The sequence below is a fragment of the Lonchura striata genome, chromosome 16, assembly GCF_046129695.1.
Source record: "Lonchura striata isolate bLonStr1 chromosome 16, bLonStr1.mat, whole genome shotgun sequence".
Classification (NCBI taxonomy): domain Eukaryota; kingdom Metazoa; phylum Chordata; class Aves; order Passeriformes; family Estrildidae; genus Lonchura; species Lonchura striata.
Window position 1 is genome coordinate 12,592,370 of NC_134618.1, and position 23,957 is coordinate 12,616,326.

General features: G+C 40.0%; 2 protein-coding genes across 5 annotated transcripts in view; one reads left to right on the forward strand and one right to left on the reverse strand.

The window, feature by feature from the left end:
- The window catches only part of CHLSN (cholesin), a 123,605-nt gene extending 102,250 nt beyond the window's left edge, over nt 1-21,355 (reverse strand). Inside the window, exons 1-2 of one of the 4 annotated variants that reach the window (XM_077786883.1) lie at nt 21,273-21,355; nt 18,110-18,252 (exon numbers count right to left, since the gene is read on the reverse strand). In XM_077786883.1, coding sequence (XP_077643009.1) covers nt 18,110-18,238 — 129 coding nt within the window. In that variant the 5' untranslated portion in view covers nt 18,239-18,252; nt 21,273-21,355. The other 3 variants (XM_077786882.1, XM_077786884.1, XM_077786885.1) reach the window with 3 other exon arrangements.
- On the forward strand, nt 1,076-4,999 carry GPER1 (G protein-coupled estrogen receptor 1). The gene is made up of 3 exons (XM_021539706.3): nt 1,076-1,238; nt 1,793-1,907; nt 3,242-4,999. The coding sequence occupies exon 3, from the start codon at nt 3,673-3,675 to the stop codon at nt 4,744-4,746; it is 1,074 nt and encodes a 357-aa protein (XP_021395381.1). The 5' UTR covers nt 1,076-1,238; nt 1,793-1,907; nt 3,242-3,672; the 3' UTR covers nt 4,747-4,999.
- Nucleotides 21,356-23,957: the final 2,602 nt, after the last annotated feature.

Sequence of the window (23,957 nt, forward strand, 5' to 3'; positions counted from 1 at the left end):
ATACCATTCAGGATTATACATTTTTATAGTAAATCAGCTGATATTCACAGCTAGACAAGCAAGGACAGATAGACCAGCTGATTATCAAATCCAGGCCTCCATAAAAACAAACAACTGACACCCAGAAGTGAATGTTATACATGAAGAAAAGCAAAAAATCCTTCAGGCCCTTGCAAGATCAGTGGAAGCTCTGAAGGACAGAATTAAGTACAGCAAAACCACATGATCAACAAACAACAATAAAGACTCTTTTTAATCCTGTTCTTTTATGACAACAAAAATTAAGACCTTTAAAGCTGGTATCACAAGATTTTTCTAACGTTTACAATATACCAGTCCTACAATGCAATCATATTTGTACACATCTCAAAGCAGAACACTTTAGGCTCTGTCCTCATCACCCTGTATTAAAACACTCAATTCCACACACAGTGGAAATCTTCTGTTCTAAAACATCTTACCAGCACCAATCTGCACAAACACTCTTTTGATCTAAATAATGATTCCAAAACTATTCACAAAGAGTCATCATGCAAGAACATCTTTAAAAACTTTTTTTTAATATCACTGCCAAAATCCTCTATTCCTATGCACAGTGTGCAGAAAAACACAGTGTGTTGCAAAAAAAACAGCAAATAATGTATTTGCCTCAACGAAGGCGAAGGGCTTCTGCTCCCAAAGCCACTCACGTAAAGAACCCCTGCTTCACTTTCCTTTGTAAGCTAAAGATATGTGACCAATGCAATTGGTGTTATACATCCATTATAATGACATGTTAATTGCTTACTCCACTCGTCTGAAACTGTCACACTGTCCTCCTGAAGTCCTAAATTCTGAGATCCCATTCAGGTCGTTCCAGCAGCAGCAGAACGCTGCATCCGTGTACAGCAAAGCCACTCACGGCACTCAATTCAGGTTAACATAACCACAGAAAGCAACTGCCACAAATAAAATATTGCTCTTTTATGAGCAAGCTTTGACTTTTCTCCCTTTCTAAGAATTCTGGCCACCAGTAGGTGGTGTTACTGGAAACGTCAAGTAGGGTTTTTTACCCCCTGCAGATGAAATGCAAAACTCCACCTGCAACACTGGTGTTTAATGCAAAACTGAGGCTCCTCATTCTCTGCAGGGTAAGCTTATTTCCTCCATGTGATTTTGAGCTGAGCAATTCTAAGGAGTAAGAGAATGACAACATATACCTGAAAATTTAAAACAGGCAAAATGGGATCGACTTGAAGGTAGGAAAACTGAAATTTCTCTTCTCTGTTTAGCAAATGATTGTTCTAAGATGCTTGATGTGTTCAATGAAATATTTCCCTTTAGATTGCCCAGAGGCTTTTAAAAAATAGCACAAAAAACAGTAATAATCACTTTATATCTATGTAAAATATGCTTTGTTGCAATTTCCAAATAAATCTCTTAATTATTGTTCAGCTGAGCTCTAGATTTGAACGGACTATAAAACTTTAAAAACCACCAGAGGCAGAAACGAAGGTGCAATGAACATTAGGCAAAATAAAAATGACAAATAAGAGAGAAAGGCATTTGAGCAGTTCTAGTAAAAAAGAAACCAGCAGAAACAGGGTTAATTCTAGCCTTATAAGGCTGTTCAGCAGCACTTCAACTGCACACAAATTAGAACAACCCTGGGAATCTATAAAGCTTGTTTTATTGCCAAGGACATGCAGCAAGATCTGCATTTTGCTCTTGTAAACTCTCCTTTATTTAATAAGTTTTAAAGCAGAATGAGACTTTTATATGATTTTTGTTTTTACTGCTGAATCATCAACAGGTGGCACCCACTGCAGCTCTGCACACCTAAAAACAAGTTTTTACCGAGAGGACAGTGGAAGTTGGCACATCCATTACGCCCAGCAAGGAGCAGCCTGCTGCTGTCTGGAATTCAGGTAAAATAAAGTGTTTCAGAGCACATAGTTACCTGTAATGCTTTTAATTGCTTGGCTTTTGGCAGCCTTTCAGATGTAATTAAAATCTGACCACAGATGGACCTTTTAAAATCAATTGCTCAGGCTGTTAACTTATCTTTTATTGTATTTAAATCTGTTTTATTGCCTTGTTCACAAATAAAAGGCTGCTACATAAAGACAACAGTTTATGTCTGACTTCATAGCCGCTTGAAACAAACACCGAACCTTTTAATGAGTGTAATTTCATATGGATATTTTAGCATGGAGATTTAAATTATTAGAAACACAGCAACAGGTACTGGGAACTTATGCCTGTTTCACTGAGAAATCAAAGCTCTGGAACCCATATCTTTATTTAAGTATCTGTAGCTATTTCTGATGACTTGAATACATTTAAGCCATAGTCAGTGCTCTATTTCTGACAAAAACTACTCTAACACTCCTACTCCACTACTGATCTGCTCTTTCCTCCCCCAAACTGCATACTGGCAGGATTTAAGTCATTAAAATGTGGAAATATGCATTAATTTTATTAGTAAGCTATTTTTAATATATATTTTCATATAAATACAAATTAATGGTTTGATAGTTAAGATGCAGATTAAAGCAGTTAAAAATACTTAAAGCGTAGCACAAAATAGCCTGGTTTATAATTTTCTTGCTGTTTTATTTGTTTAGGATGTCTTTTGTTTAGCTCTTTCTTTTTAAAAATAAACGTCTAGCAATGCTTCAAGTGCATAACATTCAACATTTAGAAATAAACAAATCCGATAACTGGTTATTTTCCATTACTACCCGGAAGTCAGTGAAACATAATAAATCACAACAGAAAACAAATTTAGTATAATAATGTTGGTGTAAATCAATATGCTGCTTGTATTACCTTAATTTCTAAAACTTGCCTTTCCCTCCCACTGAAAGCAGCAGGAACCAACTGCTTTTCATCTGAGTTGCTTTCTCAGCCACAGACTCTGTTATTTATTAGCCTCACAAGCTAACAAAATAAATATATATCTACATATATTAAAAAATAGAGTTTTTCTTTATTAGGTTAAAGTCACTCGTTTGATTTCTCTGCATTTTTTCATTTTTTAATACTGAACCCCTGACAGGCACACAAAATTTTAACAGACCTGCCCTCATAATGTATTTTGATCTAGAACAAATTTAAATTCTTTTAAGTGAACCTTTGCATTTACATTAGAACATGATGTTTCCTACAACCTCGGCTGTGATTTAAGTGAGCAGAAGCTAATGGCACATGGAACAGTGCTGGAATATGAGATTAATCGTTTTCCATTTGCAAATTGCAGGTCCAAGGATGTTCATTGATTATTAAAAGAAAACAAATGGAGCTAAAATTCCACTGCCTTCCAACTTGCATGAAGGAACTCTGCTGCTGAAAAGCTTTTATTAAAGAGACCCAAGTACCACCATGGTAAAGAGATTCCTCCATGATCTTAAGGCATACAGGAACTGCAAATTCTCTTATTTAAAATGTATATAGTATCCTGTAAAAGAAATTAAGACATTCACTATTTGTAGTATTTTATTTCGGTCAGTTTTAAGCCTAATTAATCTGACTTTTAAAGCATTTTAATTTCCTATACAAAAGTCTATATAGTTTTCAATTCCAATCAAAAATGCTTACTAGGAATTCAGTTGAAACGAACCAAAAATCTGATTATTTTGGTATTGCCACCAAACTGTGAGTACTAATATCTTTTCTGCAGACATTTTAACCATGGAAACGTATTCTGCCTCAGTATCACCTGTTCTATGTAACAGCACAACTTTTAACCTGAATGGATCCCATTTGTGTAACGAAAGCATATCCTCTAGATTAGCTGATAAATCAGAACACCAACAATATGTTATTGGCCTTTTCTTATCATGTCTTTACACAATATTCCTCTTTCCTATCGGTTTTGTGGGAAACATTCTGATACTGGTTGTCAACATTAGCTTTCGGGAAAAAATGACAATCCCAGACCTTTACTTCATCAACCTGGCAGTGGCTGATCTCATTCTAGTGGCCGATTCTCTCATTGAGGTGTTTAATCTTGACGAGAAATATTACGATATCACCATCATTTGTACCTTTATGTCTTTGTTCCTTCAGATCAACATGTATAGCAGCATTTTCTTTCTGACATGGATGAGTTTTGACAGATACCTAGCCCTGGCCAAAGTAATGAGGTCCAACCTCTTTCGCACTATGCAGCACGCTAGACTGAGCTGTGGGCTCATATGGATGGCATCCATTTCGGCAGCTCTAGTCCCATTTACAGCCGTGCACTTACAACACACCGGAGAGGTCTATTTTTGTTTTGCAGATGTAAAAGAAATCCAGTGGCTAGAGATAACCCTGGGGTTTATTATCCCCTTTGTGATCATCGGTCTTTGTTACTCATTAATTGTTCGAGTCCTTATAAAAGCACACAAGCACAGGAGTCTCCGGCTGCGGCGACAGAAGGCTCTGCGCATGATTTTTGTTGTTGTCCTGGTTTTCTTTATCTGCTGGCTCCCTGAAAACGTCTTCATTAGCGTCCAACTTCTCCAGAGGAAAAGCGAGCCCGTCTCTTCAAACAGCCCATCCTTCAGGCATGATTACCCTTTAACAGGACATATTGTGAACCTAGCAGCTTTTTCTAATAGCTGCTTGAACCCCTTAATTTACAGCTTTCTGGGGGAAACCTTCAGAGACAAACTGCGACTGTACATTGAACAGAAAACAAAAATGTCAACATTGCATCGCTTCTGTCAGGCTGCCTTAACGTCTGTCATTCCTGACAGTAATGAGCAATCAGAAGTCTGATTCAGTGTCATTGTATAAAACATATGACTGTGAAGTTGTGCAAATAGTGAACAAAATGCTTGCTACTAACAGAAGAAAAGTGCATTTGTGTGTGTGTATATATATATATATATTGTATCGCTCTATTGAGTATTGAAGGTTTATATTCGAAATGGTTTTATGACAGGACTTTAATGTAGAAGAATATGTTTTAGTCAGATTTATATTTAATTATGAACAAGATTATTAAAAGCTGAGCACTGAAGAAGCTTTATTTTGTATTATACATATATGAATGACAACATAAGAGAAAATTTTATCAACTTAGGAAGACTCTACATGTAATCTGATTATCAGAGATGATACTTTGCTGGTGTATATAAGGTATTTCCACTGAAATAATGAAGCTGCCATAACGGTGAGGAAAAATCATTACAACATATTGATGTGGAGATGCAGAAAACATTGATTTTTTTTCACCCAAACATGTTAAGATGAATGACTTTGCTTACAAGAACTACATGGTACTATCGTCACTGTATTCCAGCATGTCTTCCATGATTAAGTTTTTAATCTTAATATAATCAAGCACAGTGATGAGTTTTTGTCTCCTAAATGTAATCTACTGTTTACATCAGTACTTGATCAAAACCAAAATCATCTGTAACCATAGTACTCATCTCAAAAAACTTCACAGAAGCAAAATGTAGTGCTTCATTCTGTCTTTTAAGAATTGACCCTGATGATCTCTCTCAGAACAAACATAATTGGCCTTTTTGTCAAAAATGCCAGTGCACCAACATCATGTGCATTCAGACCTGCCTTCAGATTTGAGTGCACATTGCACAAAATCTTCAAATTCCAGAACAAAATGCTGTGATTTTTAAGGAAGTGTCACTTTCTGCTAAAGATATTGTAGACATTGCTTAGGAAAGTGACAGAAACTTCCAATTTTAGGAAGGAAGACCATATGTAATGGCGAGTATGATTAATGATTATCAGATCTGAACTTCATGTACACCCATCCCACCTCCAGAAACCCCCAGCCTTTCAAGACTGTAAGATGCATTTCAGAGGCTTTGATCATTTGAAGATTAATTATACTAAGCAAACAAATGATAGCACCACTTACTGGAAAACAACAGTTTTTCTTTTCTTCTAGCAAATAATTGGGTTGTAAATCTGATTGATGCTTAGCACAGGTTACTCCTGGGCTTGTTCAGGAGAAGCTACAAAGTTCCTAGAGATTAGCGTGCAAGATCATTACAACAACATTGCTGCCTCTCTCAAGTGAACAAACTCATTTCACTTCTGTGCTTATTGACTGAAGCACCAGAACTCAGCAGAATAAGATGTTCTGTCCTATTTTCAAATGTCATATATTAATTAATTAGCACAATAACAGATTTTAAAGGATTTTTAAATGTAGACCTTTAAAACAATGACTAAAGCTACCAAAGCTATAAAGAAAACAGTGAAAATGATGATTCCACTCATACTTCTCATGAAATATCTTGAGTTTCCTAGTGGAAGTTTTGGCCACAAAAGACTTGACCTATAAACAGAAAGGCCACAAGACGATGGTGGCTGAATTTGAAATAGATAACAGGACATTCCTGCAGCTCCAACAGGAACAGCACTGTGGAGTCCAAGGCAACTGCAAAGTATTTGCAAGTGATTGCTAATCACAGTCTAAGGAAAAATGTGTTTAGTCCCATCCTCCCTGCAGAACACCAAACAGATCTCCTCTCAAGAAACATGCAAGTATAGCATGAGCTGCTAAAAAACACTCAGCAAATTATCTCCCACCATTGTGCTGCATCACACACAGCCCTTTTTCCTCAGTATTTTTAGCTACGATTACTCAGGTCCTATGGACTGCCAATAGACATTAATCACACCATTAAAGATGGTTATTTCAGACAACATCCAGCTGAGGAAGGGATAATTGTTTTGGCAATGCAATTCTGAGAAGACAGACACTTCTTGAGCTTACAGATTTATTAGGTTTGTGCAATCCTGATGCTTGCCATGAATAAAGAACTTATTTGGGGTTACAGGAATACAGTTTCCCAATCGTAGTTGTTGCTTGTTCTGTTTTTTTTTTTTAGGAATGAGATCCTTTCCCCTCCTCCCAATACAGGGACCGCATTTTTTATCAAGTCTATGGTAGAAGCCTTTCTGCTACCCCTGCAGAACACAAATCAAGAAAATCTTTATGCAGAAGCTTATAATAATAAACAAACAGCAATAGCAAATGCCTGGTTATGCATCCTCCAAAGTAGTTGTTTCTAAGTGATCATATTCAGTACTATACAGTGAAATCTAGAAAAGACCAGATTACTATAGCATTAAGAAAACAATATTTACTCAACCTGAAATAACCTATTGCATGTTTAAAACCAAATTACAAGCCTAAAATACCTGATGAGTTCCCTACTGCTGATATTTTGGGACGGGCTTATGAACTCTGCCTGAAATTACTAAATTTAAACATACTTCTTACTTTAAATGAAAAGCACTCTCCCAGCTGAAAAAACTGCACACTTATTCCCAAAGCTTTTTTTTTTTAAACAGTAACTCTGTAGAAAGTAATATTTACAGAAATGTCATACAACTTCCATATGTTTATGTACACAAGATGCTTTCTGCAAGCCATCATCTCACAATAACTCCCTACTATGGCTTATCCATGGACCAAAAAGATCTCAGCTCAACGTTTTATTTCAAAGAACATAATCACCAGTTAATAAAACCTTTTCTAGAATGCAGAGGAAAAAGGGAATGGGAACAAGAATTTTTATACAACTCCTTCACTTTTTATCTCTGGTCTCTCACAAATTGTTTCATTGCTGAGTTGAAGGAAAAGATTCCATATGCCTTTCTAAAACACTGGACTGATGACAACTATGAGACTTAAAAACCTGTTTATCACAGTTGCTTACAATCTTTGCAGTAATAGTCTATAAAAAATTCCAGAAAGGAAAAGTCTAGTATTAGGAAAAGCTCTCAGGAAAGAGGAGAGAGGGAAAAATCAAAAAATCCCTGAAACCATTAACTGCTTTTGAAAATAATACTTTAGCAAAAGACTGCCTTGAATGCACAGGGTATAACTGAATAACTAGAAACAAAATAAATGCAAACAGCACAAACTAGCACCAGTCTGGACCTGATGCAACTGAAAGCTTCCCTTAGCTGTGCAAAAAGATACGAGAAAAAGAATTACGTGAGACCTCTTTAACATGTTAAAGAGATGCTGTAACTCTGGATTCTTTTGACAGTTTCGGTAGATACACTAAATACTGAGTGTACAGACACAACATCCACCTCTCAAAATTGCAGTCTGTCAGTCTAAAGATAAAGCTTGCTTCATTTATGAAGAGCATTACAGGATGGGAGGGCATGTGACAGGGAATTTGAATCAATGAGTCAGGCAATCCCAGATTCTGTGCAAAGCTTTGACATAATATGGGCAAGATGCAAAAGTCACCTCTCCCTTCAAAAACTTGAAAAAACATTGAGCACAAAGTTTTACAAGAAAATGCCTGTAAAATTTCAGACTAAGTATCTGTGTTTCAAACAAAATTCACTGCCTGTACAGTGCAGGCTCTAATCTTTTTTCCAGCCTTCAAGTTGTGTTAGAGTATAACTGAATTTTCTCCCGTGTAAGGATTTTGCTGTATTATCTCAGCTGTTTATTAAGACTGCAAAAGGGAAAAGGTTGTCTGGACAATTTTAAATGGTTAGGATTGTCACATAAAAAATGTGTTAAACTGATGGTTTACCATAAGTAAAAGCATGTCAAGTTCAACCCAGCTTATCATTAATTCCATTGGAACTTGTTTTTGCATAACTAAAAACAAGTGAGTGTATGAAGAAGTAGGTTTGAATTTTAATAGCTACTTATGAAGGTGAGCCAATGAATTCATTTGATTCTGATTGAAAACAATGAAGATAAGGGCTTGATTTGAACTTATCATCTAACCTTCCCTTTCACCCTAAGTCTTACCTTACCCATTCATGCCATCAGACAAACACTTAAAGCTTTCATCACAGAAAAGCACAGGGCCAAATTAATTATTTGTTCTTTTTTATGGTAAAAGTGGAACAACATGTGATGGGGAACAAGCCACTTTTAAGACATGCACACAGAACACCTTTCCCCTATACCCTTAAGCTCTGCTGTCAGGGAGATTGTGGTACATGCCCTGTGCTGTGTTTCAAAGACACCAGATATGAAAACCTGAACCCCCCTCCACTCATATTTATAATTTAGATGTCCTTTCTTCAACAGTATTGCCCAAACTATTTATTGCACAGTGATTTTTATTACAATAAGCTTTTAACCCTTGGGTTTGGGCTTTCTTTTAGACTTCCATTCCATCACACAGCAGCATGGACACAGGCAGGAGCTAAGAATAAACAGCTGCATATTGATCCATCCAAGGTGCCAACACAGGAGCAATGCCCTCTCAGGACTGCAGACTTTACAGGATCAGCTCTACTTTCAACTCCTTTTCTTACATGCTACTTCATTTATTTCACATAAGTCCACTAAATGCCACTACAAAATATAAAGATTATTGTCTGAGTCTCACACAGCCACCTGTGTGTTTAGAATGGGGTTTGAAACTGTTCAACCCCTATTTGATAAAAACCATTTTCAAGTTTCCAACCTGTTTTCTCACATTGTTCAAACAGTCTTCTACAAGTATATACAGATATTTCAAAGTTCTAAATTAAAATATTGAGCTGTTCATTACCCAAAAGTAAAACCCTACCTTCTCAAAATAAATATTTAATGCAGCAGGGTAAGCCTTTCCAAAGCTGCAGCTTGGCTTCAAAGTCCCAGTTTACTTGACTTGCAAGCAAAATCACTGAAAAAGTTTAAGAACTTTTCAAATTGCATTCAGTGTGTTTTCTGGAAGGACTTCTAAAAAACTGTGGAAGAAAAAAAAGATACAGTAGAGAAACAGAAAAATTACTAGGATATTGTTAAATTATCCTTGGAATTGGAGTTAAGGCGATTTTTACAGAAAGAGCTCAGTGGCAGAATTGCCTAATAGTGCTGGAGATAGATTTGTTTTCTGCCTCAGCAGCAGAAATATTTCCTTTCCCAGGCATTCCCTCAATAGAAACAGTAATATAATGGCAAATAAGATTTTCTTCCTTTCATTCTCTCTCCATTCAGAACTACAAAAGAGAAATAGCCTGTACCTGACTACAGAAACCTCTTAACTCTTGTGCTCAAGAGTGAAGTGCACACAGCAAACTGAGAAAGAAACCAAGCAAACAGCTCACTTAAACAACTGATAGTATTCCAAATATCCACCTGATAACACCTTGAGAATCAAGGTGGGAAGAAGACACAGACAGTGATGTGTGGGGGAACTTCATTTATAAAATTCCTTGGCTTCCAAGGATATTAAGTCAGAATAATTACTTCTGATATTACAAGCTCATTCTCTAGGAGAGTGAGAAACATGACATGTTATTTTCTTATGCTAATGAAAGCTGCCTGCTGATGAGTGCTGTGGGATCAGAAGCCCAGCCTTGCTGGCAGAGGTGCTGCTGGAGCTGACACAAAACCCAAACATAATTGAGTATCCTCAGCCCAAAACAAGGGGACCCATGGAAAACTACTCCAACCCTCCTGATCTGTGCTCTTCTTGACTCTCACCGAGTGAGACTTTTTGGATCTTGGCCAGAGATTTTATTCCAAAGCCTACTGGATCAGTAGGCTGCTCCTATTCTAAACTCAAACTAGATCATGACTTAATCTAGACAAATGTAAAGAAGACAACCATAATTTAAGCAGAGGATGGTAAATTTTACAATTTAAAAAAACCCAACTTCACAAGTTTATTAAAAGATGTCTTTGGAGTACAGGCTTGAACGTCACAAAAGATGAGACTTTTGTAATAAAATAGGAAAAGCTTATCTATTACAAAGATAATTTGAAAAAAAAAAATTAGCCAGCGAGGTGCATGAAGGCTCCTAAGCTCAGAAAAAGGCCATGACCAATTTCAATAACCTCTGTATTAAAGTTCAGTACAACAGCTCTGCAACCAATTCATTATTTCAGGGGTGGGTAAGGATGAAAAACTCCTTTAGGATTCAGTCCATAGTGTAAAGGTAGGATGGACTGACAGTGACTAAAAGCATGTATTTTCCACAGATACTTTAGATTTTCTCTTCTCCTTACCTAACCGCTCTGTTCCTTTTTAAGCAATCCAGCTCTAAGCCCTCGGTGCATTCTCTGAGCAGCTTTGACATCTTTCAAACTCTGAGATGGTAGGAAGAGCCGTCTGCCCTTATGTATATGCTATTTGCAACAGCCTGCTTTACAGATGCAAATTATTAAGATAATGCTGAGAAATTTAATAAAACACTGGTTGATGATCTTCTGTTTGATGTCCTACAGAACTCCTGGGGGATTCAATTAGAAATAGGTAAATGCATTCAAAGACAGAGTCTGGTTCCCCTGTCAAATACCTTCATGCTTGTACCCTCGATATTTCAGGCGGGTTCTAAAAGTCAAAAGATTAATTTTCTATTCTAATTACTTGTTGGATGTAACAGACAAGCATTTTCCAAGTATTTATTAATCTGTGTGGCTTTGATCTAATACCCAAGAGCCATTTTATCTATGCTGTAATTTATTAACATACATAAATATACACTGATCTTCCATGTAGTTCACAATATTGCATCTAAACACAGAAGGCATTTTGAATGAGAAAACTTCTCATTTCTCATTCATACTACAAAAGCAGCCATCACTCCCCCCTTTTATCTGCACCAAAACATTGGGTTTTTAAAAATTTTTTAATCTATTTCATCAACACACAAAAAGTCATATTTTATAAAAATCATTATACCAGACTTCCACATTGTTTAAACTAGCAGCAGCATTTCATCAAGGACAGAGCTGCTTTTTAGAATTAGCATAATTTAAATATCCAAATCTGTGCCATTTTAGGTTTTTGAGCCAATTAACAAAACAGTAGCAAGAGCAATAAAGAGAAAGTAACAAACTCACAAGCATCAGGCCTGTATTAATACCTTATGCTATACATACTTCCAAGTTTCAAGCCCTGTGAAGAATAATTGCCTTTGAATGCCCATTTCTCTGTTCTTTATCTTGTATCAGAATGCAGCAAACATCCTGTCAAGCTTACAAGTTAATTTCTTGCCAAGTGAATGCATTTTGCAAATTCAAACATGTTAATGGGACTTCTTTTTAACTTAAGTTGCATATATTTTGAGGCTTTGTGCCAAGTTTTTTATATTCAACAATTTGGGCCTTTTCCAGCAATTTTCATTGATGATGCCTCTCTCTGTGAGAAGTCATCAATCCAGAACCAGAATAAAATTATCATTGAAAAAGAGTAAAAAACAGTGTTCTCACTGGAGTGGAGCTGGGTGACACAGTCAAGCAGATCTTGCCTTTGCTCCTTCAACAACTGAACACTCAACAAATTCAACCCACAAGTGGGAATCCTATCCTGAATTTCAATTTTGTTAAGATATTTGCAGTTAAGGCAGGAAAGCAAGGATTTATCCTAGAAATCCAACAGGAACCATCAAGGAAGGTCTCACCAGCAAGCAGAGAATGAGGGCTGAGAGGAAACAGCAAGTACGTGCTCCAAGCAGAGAAGGAGGAATTTCCCCTCTTAACAGCAAAGAAGGGACAGTTCTGTTTCACCACCAAACTCCCCATCAATTTAATACCCTGGCTTTATTAATAAAAGTAGGGAATTAACTTTGAATGGATACAGATTAAGGCAAATACCAAGAATTAGAATGAAACTCTTGTTGGCGAATATGTAATGAAGGATGCACAATTCCTTTAAACACGAGTAAGAAATACACCACATATTGTTTATACCAAACACAGTTGGGGACGTGAGCCTTTTGCCTGGGAAAACCATCTTCAAAGTAGCAACTGTTTTCCCAGCTGTGAATACTCTTTCCTGGGAAATCTATTCGTACCATTACAAAAATAATTTTCAAAGGAATGAAAAATTATTCAGCCTAATCCATGCATATCCATATTTTAGACACAATTCTGTACCTTCTTAGACACGTCTGTTTACAAAAGGCCTACTAGTCTCTATAAACACTACATGGGTGTCATAATTAAATTTACCCCCTTTTTTAAATAAATAAATGTATTGTTAATTTAATAAAATAATCTGCAGCGACTCTATCAATATTCTGATGAAGAAGTGTTAGCAGGAAACAAATGTTTCAGTCCCATAACCAGCTGCCCTCAAAGTTTGTTGTTTTGTGGTTGGTTGGTTTTTTTTAAATTTTCCTAAGTTGAGAAATATTGCATAGATAAGAAAGCAGATAAACCAAGCAAGATGTCACACAGTAAGCCATAACTGCCACATGGACTTAGAACTTTGTAATTATTTCCTATAACTATCAGAGTATTATTTAGAGCTTTGTAATTATTAATTATTTAGAGCTTTGTAATTATTTCCTGTAACTATCAGAAGGCCACCAGACAGAGAGGCACTGAGAGCCAGTGGGCCAGCAAATTTGTCTCTTTGTGCAAGTAAAAAAACCCCAAACAAATAACCCAAAAATAAACATAAAATTGAAAGGTAGCCCACAGCAAAGAGAAATAGGCACAACATTTTAATTATAGACTGACAAAACCCAGCACAACAATATCCATCCTGACATTTAACTTGGCCATTTTGAGAAACAGCTCCCATTCCCTCTTTATCTCTGGGAAACTGCTTTCTGCTGATGTATCTTTCCATCAAGGCACAGGGGGAGATGGATGGATGGGGGAAGATGAAAGATTATGTCATCTTCTCTTCATAACATGAACAAAACTCTATTTGCATATTAAAGATACTTTAAAATTGATCCAAAAAACCCAGTATGAGACGAGGTTCTTATTTTAGGACCTTATACTAAATATAATTAACTTTTTGAGATTTATTTCCTTTTCTTTTAATATTTAAGATTTTTACATATTCCCTCAACAAAAATCAATAACCTCAGATAACGCTAATGCTTACACCAGAGTATTAAGCAAAACCAAACAAGCACAGGAAGAGTGGACAGTGGAACTGCAATGTAAACAGTTTCCAAAATATACTTTTAATGTATATAAAATACGGTTAATATTGGTAGCCTGGTAATCAGAAGAAAACTCTGCAACATCACACTAAGTTGTTAACTTCATGGCATTTTTTTAGGATGGGAAAATATAAACCAAGTTATTTTGATGGTTGTAAGATAAGCTTTCCATTAATTAGAAAAATAAATTAAGGGAACAATAAAGGATTACTGAGTTTGTTTGCAAATCATCCACAACTCATTATTTCAAGAGCAGGAGATGAATTATTGGGTTGTCAAACAAATAAATACAGTCTCTGATGATAGCTTTACAGTATCTGCTGGATCACTTTGCGCCAATGTCTGGTTTGCATTCATTAAACATTCAAATTATTACCCCAGCTACCTGATTACAAGCAGCATTAGAGATCATATCAAAGTAGCATTCCCAGTTATTCCACCGAGCTCATGCCCAAAACGTTTATCTCCACAGCTTAAACATAATTTTAATGGGGTTTTCCACTGCTGAACAGTAATTTTAATTTTTTTCTTTTTTTTTTTTTTTTGTGGTTTGCTTTGCAGCTTAAGGATTCTATATTGCTCTTTATGATAACCTCCAAACAGCCAAACAGAAAAACCCTTTCTTCACAAATTTTGCCTTTTTCCATTTAGTAAACAGATCTTACTGTTTGGGCACCTGCACACTTTGATGAAAGAAACACTATGAGCTACTTGTTTATTTGCTATTGTTTGTAGTATCTGTATGGAATCTCAGAAATTAAATTCCTTTCCCACTGATTCTGCCTTTATCTGAGGAAAATGTTGATTCCTCCTCCTCCTCCAACCACTTGCAATGCTGGAGATAACAAGGAAGTACAAGGAAACACCCACTGGCTGTATGAGCATTACCTAAAGTACCCTTCAACCATGAACAGGGGATTTGATTTATAAAGATTGATCTTCCCTTAGTCATTGCAATTTTCCTTGAAGTTACAACGCTCACTAGACTAAATTGGGAAGGAACAGGAAATTAACATTGTTTTCTATGGATTATGAATTTTGAATTTTGCCTAATAGATGTTCTGTTCTGAAAGAATTTCGTACTGCTCTGCAGAAAGCCAGCGGCTCTGCAAGCAGCGCTGCAGCACCGAGATCTGCCCATAAATGACAAGATCCTTTGCCACAGTAAGCAGAACTCAAACAGCCCTGGGAAACAAAGAACCACAGGTTGTTCCTTACCTACAGCTGACCTGGCAGCACTGCTGTTCCAGTAAGCTTTGAGGCAGCTCAAAGTTTGAAAGCTGGAGAAATCCACAATCAGAAGCAAAACAGGAATAATTGCAAATAAATACTCCGATGGGTTCTGTTATTTCAGGATGACAGGTTAACAATACTGATTTTTTTTTTTTTAAGAGAACTGAAACAAAACTAGCTTGTCAGAAAAGATTCACCAGGCAGTTGTTACCTAAGAAGCCAATAGTCAGCTTCAAACCACCAGTCTAGATGACACATTTTAAATCTCTTTTCTTCATACCCATGCTACAGTTTGTAGGGAAAAACTTAAAACGTTCTGATAGTTCAACATATAACTATGTTAGCAAACTATAAAAGTCATTATAAAAATGTAAAACTAATGCCTAGTGATTTAAAAAAATCTGTTTAATATATGTGATTATTTCAAGTGGGTAAATAGAACAGCAACATTAGGAGAATCAGTCAGAAAAACATTAAAGGCTGAATTAAGTTTTTAAACTTATTTAAACTTTAAAATTCAGCTCCACTAGAGATGTCTTATTTAGAGCTGTGTGGTTCTAAGATCACTCACAAAAACATTCATATTGGTCTTGAATTGCTTATTACTATTTAGTGTAAACAGAAGAAATTGAGTAGATGAAAATCAATAAAACATCAAGATTACACTGAAAGGTCAAGCTGTTCCAAGGAAAAATGCCTTAGTCCAATGCTGGCAAGAATTTTTGAAATCAATTTCTTGAAGGAACAATCGGTGTACATTAAATCCAGTCCCTGAAAACACACCTCAACCTGCCTCTAGCTCTATAACAAAATCAATTAGACATTTGTATTTTCCACTTTGGAGATTAAATTTGCTGTACTAGAATTGAAAAAAAAAAAAATTAAAAGTAAATCATAGGAATGTGACTTAATGAACCAGCGAAATCTCTGTTCCACCAAAAACTCTTTCTACCACACAGGAGACTCCTTAGGAAAAACTGGAGCCCACCCATCCTTACTTTAAGAATGCCAGGAAAAATTTCTTTTAATTCAGTTACTGCACTAAAAGCCAATAACAGCTCATCAGAATCCAGGCACCATGATTCATGAATTGCTGTAGATCCAGCAAAATTCCAGCTTATTTTAAAGTAACAGAAATCAAATTCATAAAGTGAAGGTGCAGAAAAAACCTTCACAGCAGTTGCCTAACTTCTGTTCCAAATTTCTTATGTGGAAATTTCTTAATGTGCTCTGACTGAGCATAGCCTCAGAGTTCCTCCTGATCTTCCTGTTCCCACAGAGCAGTTTTACCTTTTCTCTGTTACACTTTCCATGCTGACAAGATCTGATGACCAAAAGCACTTTAAGGCATAAATGCCAGTGTGCCTGAACAAAGCATTTCACACAAAACTGAGAGTACTTACACTGAGTAACAACCAAACTGCCAAGCAATTCACTTTCTTTAACCACTTCTGAAGTGAAATTGTTTAAGATCTGCCTCATGTTTTTTCATTCTTAACAGTTATTTCAAAAATAAATTAAAAAAAAAATTAGCCTATTAACTTAGACTTTCCTCTATCAACAGTTACAGTTTATAAAGCTGATGCCAAGGAATGGCTTGTCATAGACCTTTTATGGCATTCCCTAAAACTCACTATATACATGTTCAAGCCACCCACTGGCATCAACTTTTATGATTCCAAGAACTGTTGTGCTTAGTGGCGTTCCCTAACAGCATTAAGGATTCTTCTGTTACTCTTTGCTCTTTCTTTCCCAGTCCTACAGTCTGCACAGCCCTCAAAACCCCTCTGGGTGTTCTAGGAACTGAACACTGGACATCTGATGGTCCAAAAAGGCCCCACTAGCCAGGAGCTTGAAGCCCACCTCGACTGTTTGGCAGTTTTACATTAAATTATAGACATTGAATTTATCACAGACAATAAAATTCTCATTTTGACATTTCAATTTCACCCTCTTTTGTCCTGGAAAATTATTTTCACTCAAATTTAATTATAGCACAGCAAATCCACAATCTATAATAGAAAGGAAAAGAGAAATATTCCCTCTTATGAAGCTATAAGGACAAAATTTCCTAATTTTGCTTTGACAAAGATGTCTTTTCTTACTTAGGAACATTTCTGCTGAGCTCAAAACTGCAAAATTGTACAAACTTCTGAATAGCTTCTGCCAATAGGCTGGCTTTTTTATATTAAGCTTTCCAAACTCTAAATGCAATACCTAGAGACACTGATGAATGCACAAGTTCTTCAAGTATGTTCTTGCCAATGAGCTGAAATAAAGTCTAATAGCAAAATAAGTACTAATTTTTAGTTGTATGAGCTCCATTGAACTACACATGTCATGATAAAGTAAGTAACAAGCAGCTCTCACATCTATTTTATGTTAGGCCAGGAAACATAAGACTATGGCTTCTTGGGGTGATCCTCAAGAATTTCTGAGGGAAAAAACATGCTTTCCTTCTCTACTTCTTGAATTGCTTTACAGTTCTTTGATCCTCATTTCACAATAACCACTAAAGATATCAGAACTGAATTGTCCTTAAATTAGGCATAATTTCCACCATCAAAAAAAAAAAATCTTCCAAGTTCCTACTTAAGTAATACATTGAGATTGCTAATTTTATTCTCATAAAATAATTCATAAAACATTCAGGAATACAAAGAGACTGCTGACACCTTCTGGCCACTTGACATTCTGTCCAAAAACCAGGAGAATTTGCAAGAAAACATCTTTCATGTTTTCCCAGGCACTCAGGATCACATGAAGACTGAAGCTCCACTGAGATTGCCATATGACAGCTCCTCACTTGGTTCACCTCTCACCCACATGGATTCTCTGTTTTTCAGAAACACCTAAAACAAACAGAGGTCACGTCTCTGCCTGCTACAAATGCACCCAGAACTGGCTCAATTTATCTTTTCCTTTTGGCTTTCACTCTAGGTGTATATATACTGCATCCAAGGAATCACTGCAACTGAATCCAACTCGTGTTCAGAACAGAATCTACAGCAACAACAAATCCATTTTGTATTGAATTAAAGAGCCAAACCTGCAGCTTTTGCTTCTTCTTCTTCGGTTTTGTTTCCAATTCCAGCTCATCCTTTTGGGCCACATGTTTCTTCATCTTTTTTCTTTTTTCTGCCTTCTTTTCTTTTTTTTCCACAATCATTTTCGGCATTCTAAAATGCTATTCTGTAACAGAAACCACCAAACTGCAGTTAGAACCTTTTTTTAGTATTAAATATCAGTCTCATATACAGACAGCTATACTACAACTGCACTGGTACGGTAATGATTTGTGACTACCTCACTATGAAATGTATGTCTGCACTGAAACTTGATTCATTTTGGAGAATTTTTGCATGTCCTTTAGGAATGCATTGTAGTAAAGGTACTGTAAAACTCAAATGCCAATCCCCTGTAGGAATGCCCACACCTTTTGTCCTCTGAGGCCCTGTTGTGGAAAATTACTCAGTGCTATTCCTGGTAGGAATTCCCCATAACTTAGGCTGTGCTTTCTGCAGGTTAGAACACACCACACTGAACTGTTTGATCAACTGTCTACCTCAGATAACACCATCATCTCAAAATACATTCCCATGACCATCAGTCATCTCATTGATATGCACATGTGTGCACTCACAAGCAAAAAGGAAGGCTATTTGATTACTAAACAATTATATACCACTAGTTCTGGTTAAACTGCAAGCTTTTCTGTTTTCATATAGGTTAATGGAATAAAACTATGCTTGAAGAATTCTCTCACTAGCTTTATCTCTAATTTTAGGGTGAAAATGAACAGGAGTTGCAGACAACACTGCACCTGGTTCTGAAAACAGGTCTAGTTGTAACTCCGTACAGTTTCTCTGCCAGAACACCTGATTTAAGTGGCTTTACCCAGCTGCCCCAACACTGTCACTTTCCGTGTCAGCTTCACTGCACAGGCAAACTTCAGCTCAATCACAAATATTGACCTTGAAACACACACTGAAATAGAAAACAACACACCAGCCCACATCAGGAGGTTCCCAATAGAGCAGGAGCTGCCAAAGGAGGGATTTGGCACCACGGTGACAGCGTAGCCAGGCCTGGCACATGTGTGGCACAGCCGTGCCCTGCCCAGGAGGGCACCCAGCCCACGGCCAGCCCCTGCTCAGGACCCCGGATTTAATATAAAAAAGCTTCCCAACCTGGATTCGCTTCCCAACACACACCCGGGTTCACACCCCAGCACACACACACACGTGTTCACACCCCAGCACACACACACCCGTGTTCACATCCCAGCACACACAGCCCATGTTCACATCCCAGCACACACAGCCCGGGTTCACACCCCAGCACACACACACCCGTGTTCACATCCCAGCACACACAGCCCATGTTCACATCCCAGCACACACACCCGTGTTCACATCCCAGCACACACACACCCGTGTTCACACCCCAGCACACACACACCCGTGTTCACATCCCAGCACACACACCCGTGTTCACATCCCAGCACACACACACACGTGTTCACATCCCAGCACACACACCGCCCGTGTTCACATCCCAGCACACACACACACGTGTTCACATCCCAGCACACACACACGTGTTCACATCCCAGCACACACAGCCCATGTTCACATCCCAGCACACACACGTGTTCACATCCCAGCACACACAGCCCATGTTCACATCCCGGCACACACACACCCGTGTTCACATCCCAGCACACACACACCCGTGTTCACATCCCAGCACACACACACCCGTGTTCACACCCCAGCACACACACACCCGTGTTCACATCCCAGCACACACAGCCCGTGTTCACATCCCAGCACACACAGCCCGTGTTCACATCCCAGCACACACACACACGTGTTCACATCCCAGCACACACACACACGTGTTCACATCCCAGCACACACACACGTGTTCACACCCCAGCACACACACACGTGTTCATATCTCAACACACACACACGTGTTCACATCCCAGCACACACACACACGTGTTCACATCCCAGCACACACACACACGTGTTCACATCCCAGCACACACACACCCATGTTCACACCCCAGCACACACACACGTGTTCACATCCCAGCACACACACACACACACGTGTTCACATCCCAGCACACACAGCCCGTGTTCACATCCCAGCACACACACACACGTGTTCACATCCAGCACACACACACGTGTTCACATCCCAGCACACACACACACACACGTGTTCACATCCCAGCACACACACACCCGTGTTCACACCCCAGCACACACACACGTATTCACATCCCAGCACACACACCTCGTGTTCACATCCCAGCACACACATCCCGGTTCACATCCCAGCACACACACACACGTGTTCACATCCCAGCACACACACACGTGTTCACATCCCAGCACACACACACACGTGTTCACATCCCAGCACACACAGCCCATGTTCACATCCCGGCACACACACACCCGTGTTCACATCCCAGCACACACACACACGTGTTCACATCCCAGCACACACACACCCATGTTCACACCCCAGCACACACACACGTGTTCACATCCCAGCACACACACCCGTGTTCACATCCCAGCACACACACACCCGTGTTCACATCCCAGCACACACACACCCGTGTTCACATCCCAGCACACACAGCCCGTGTTCACATCCCAGCACACACACACACGTGTTCACATCCCAGCACACACACACACGTGTTCACATCCCAGCACACACACACACACACGTGTTCACATCCCAGCACACACACACCCGTGTTCACACCCCAGCACACACACACGTATTCACATCCCAGCACACACACCTCGTGTTCACATCCCAGCACACACATCCCGGTTCACATCCCAGCTCCCGGGTTTGCCGCAGCTATTCCCGCGCATGTGGCCGGGCCGGGCCGTGCCGGGCCGAGCCTCCCCGGCCCTCCCGCAGCCCCGTGCGGGCAGGGGACCCGCGGAGGAGCCGCCGCCGCCCCGGGGCAGCCAGGGCTGCGCTCCCGCCCGTCCCACACGCACCGCCCGCAGCCGCCGGCCCGCCGCATTCAACCGAGCCCCACGCTTGGCGCCGCCGCCCGCCCCCTGCCTCTCATTGGCTACGCGGGGAGAATAGCGATATCTGGTTGGCTGCCGAGCCGTCAATCATCCCGGTGGCCAATAGCAAGCCCCGCTCGGAGTTAAAGCGCCCACCGGGAACACGTGTGCCGCAGAGCGCTCCGCCGGCTTCTGGCGGCGCGGATGGCGTCAGCTTCCCGCGCCGAGCTCCGCCCGCGGCCCGCCCCTTGCCTGGGACAGTCCCGAAATCGGGGCCCGCCCCTTGCCTGGGACAGTCCCGAAATCGGGGCCCGGCCGTGCGTCTGGCAGGGACCAACCCGCATCCTGCTGGGACTGCCCAGGGCCTGGCACGGATTGTTCCGTGGTCTGGCAGGGATCCACTCGCACCCTGGCAGGGGTCCCCGTGTCCTGGCAGCCCCCGGCTGCACTGCAGGACGGCCGGTGGGAGCCAGCCCGGTGCTGCCCGAGGCAGCCGGCGACGGCAGGCTGGCCTGGACACCGAGATGGGGCTGGGGACACCGCCAGATGGGGCTGGGGACACCGAGATGGGGCTGGGGACACCGCCAGATGGGGCTGGGGACACCGAGATGGGGCTGGGGACACCGCCAGATGGGGCTGGGGACACCGAGATGGGGCTGGGGACACCGCCAGATGGGGCTGGGGACACCGCCAGATGGGGCTGGGGACACCGCCAGATGGGGCTGGGGACACAGCGAGATGGGGCTCTCCGGAGAAAGGCTCCAATCCCTTTGAGCCCACAGATCCTAAAGGCTCCACATCCAGAAAGATCCTCAAGTGTGACACAGCACTACCCGTGTCCCGATGGGGTCTCTTGGAAGAGGCCAAGGGTGTGGTTTGACAGATGCAGAAAACACCTCCGAGGACAATTTCCAGGCAGCAGATCAGTTTCCATGTTTTCATTTTCCATAAATACCCCATGCACAAACTTTTCCAAGTCCCCTTGGTAATTTAAAGGCCAGAATTTTTACCACATACGCACACATAGATGACACATTATTTTCAGGACAACCTGAGACAGACTTGTTTCCCTTTGCTTGGATCCCAGCAGCAGCTGAGATGCTGGATGTGGGAGCAGATGCTGCTGGCAAACACATCCCTTTTCAGGCACTGATGGGAAGGGACAACCTCTGCTTTCCTCCTCTTCCCCTCCTCCCCATACCAAGGTGCCCCCAGCCATCACTGCTGGTTAGAAATTATACTAAAATAATAAAATGTATATAAAATATAGTAGTGTGCTAAGGCTGAGTTAGGGTGTTGGCGCACACAGGATAATCAGAGGGTGGCGGTACCTAAAACTAAAGCAGTAATTCGAGCTTTTGCTCCAATATGGATAAGCAAAGAATATTTTCTATGTTTAGATTTCCTAAAATAGATTGTGTTATTGCATATCCTATTGTGACATCCTGTGGTTAAACACAGTATTACAGATACCATCAAATCACAATCTTAGCTGCAGGATTGCAAGAAATTAGATTATGTGCAATGATCAGTGTAGCTCATATCTATTTTACATGTTCAGTTTGGCCAGCTAGCTGTGATCTGCTCCAAAAACTTCTCCAGGATGAGAAATCACACTGGGCCAAACATAAATATGGGATAGCACAGATACTTGTTCTGTGCTGAGCAGAAATAACATCTGTCCTTTCTTAGACAAGGCCTGCGACTGGAGGCATTGATTGTTTCATCTGTCCCTGTGAGGCACCAAAAATCCACATTTCCTCCTCAGGCAGAATTCCCACTCCAAGGATTCAAGTGTTCAAAAAGAGACACAACAATCTTTGCACACCTGCAGCACGCCCAAGGATGTCCAAAGCACATGCACTAACTGCACTCCCATCTCTTACAGTAGCAGCAAAGATGATTTTTCCCAGGTCAGGGAGCTCAGCACTGCCCTGCACAGTGCTTCTCCCACCTCAGCAGCGCTGCAGGGGACTGAAGGGGCTGCAATTTCCCTCCAGCTAGTCCTAAGCCAACACTGCAGCCCAGAAGCCCCAGCACGCAGAGGAATGGCTTCAATGACACATGAAATTGAGGTCCTGACCCCCTGACACCATCAGAAAGCCCTGGCATTTTTCTCACAATTAGCTGGATGAGAGGTCTACTTAGATCCCATCTGGGGAATTAGCATTGTTCATTAACAGCACATTTCCATTTCATCAACCTATAATATTTCAGGCCTCAAGCTAAGCAGCTGGATACTCATGCAGTTTTAAAGAGCCAAGAGAGCTGATCAGGATAATAGATGGAGCATTATCTGCCTTCACTTCACTTGTTTAAGCTTTTCAGCAAGAGCAACCTCCCTAAACAATGCTGTATTTTGGCCTTATTCTCATTACACAAGACACAGTTAATGCTACTTTCTCTGGCTTCCTTTTAACCTTGAAACCACAAAATATATTCCTGCAAATCTAGATTTCTGTCTAAGGGACAATGCATGAAGAAGAATTATACTGCACGTGCCTCTGTGAGCACTAGCCTTTGGACAAGTCCTGTAAAAAAGGGGGTTTGGCTTTATAAATAAAGGCCTTCCCATGACAAACCAAGAGGAAATTTCACATAGATGTTGTTTGCCATGCAGAGCCAGAACACTTCCAAAAGGATTGAGACATATGACAGTAGCTTGTATTTCATATTTTCATTTTGGGAAATTCCTAGCTCTGGCTTGGCATGACCTAAGCAAATCTACCTGTATTTCATACCAACTGTAATCTACCTAACACCATCATCTCACTTCCTACATAAAATATTTTTCATAGCATTAAAGCTCTTATTCCAACTATAGGAACAAATAACATTGGC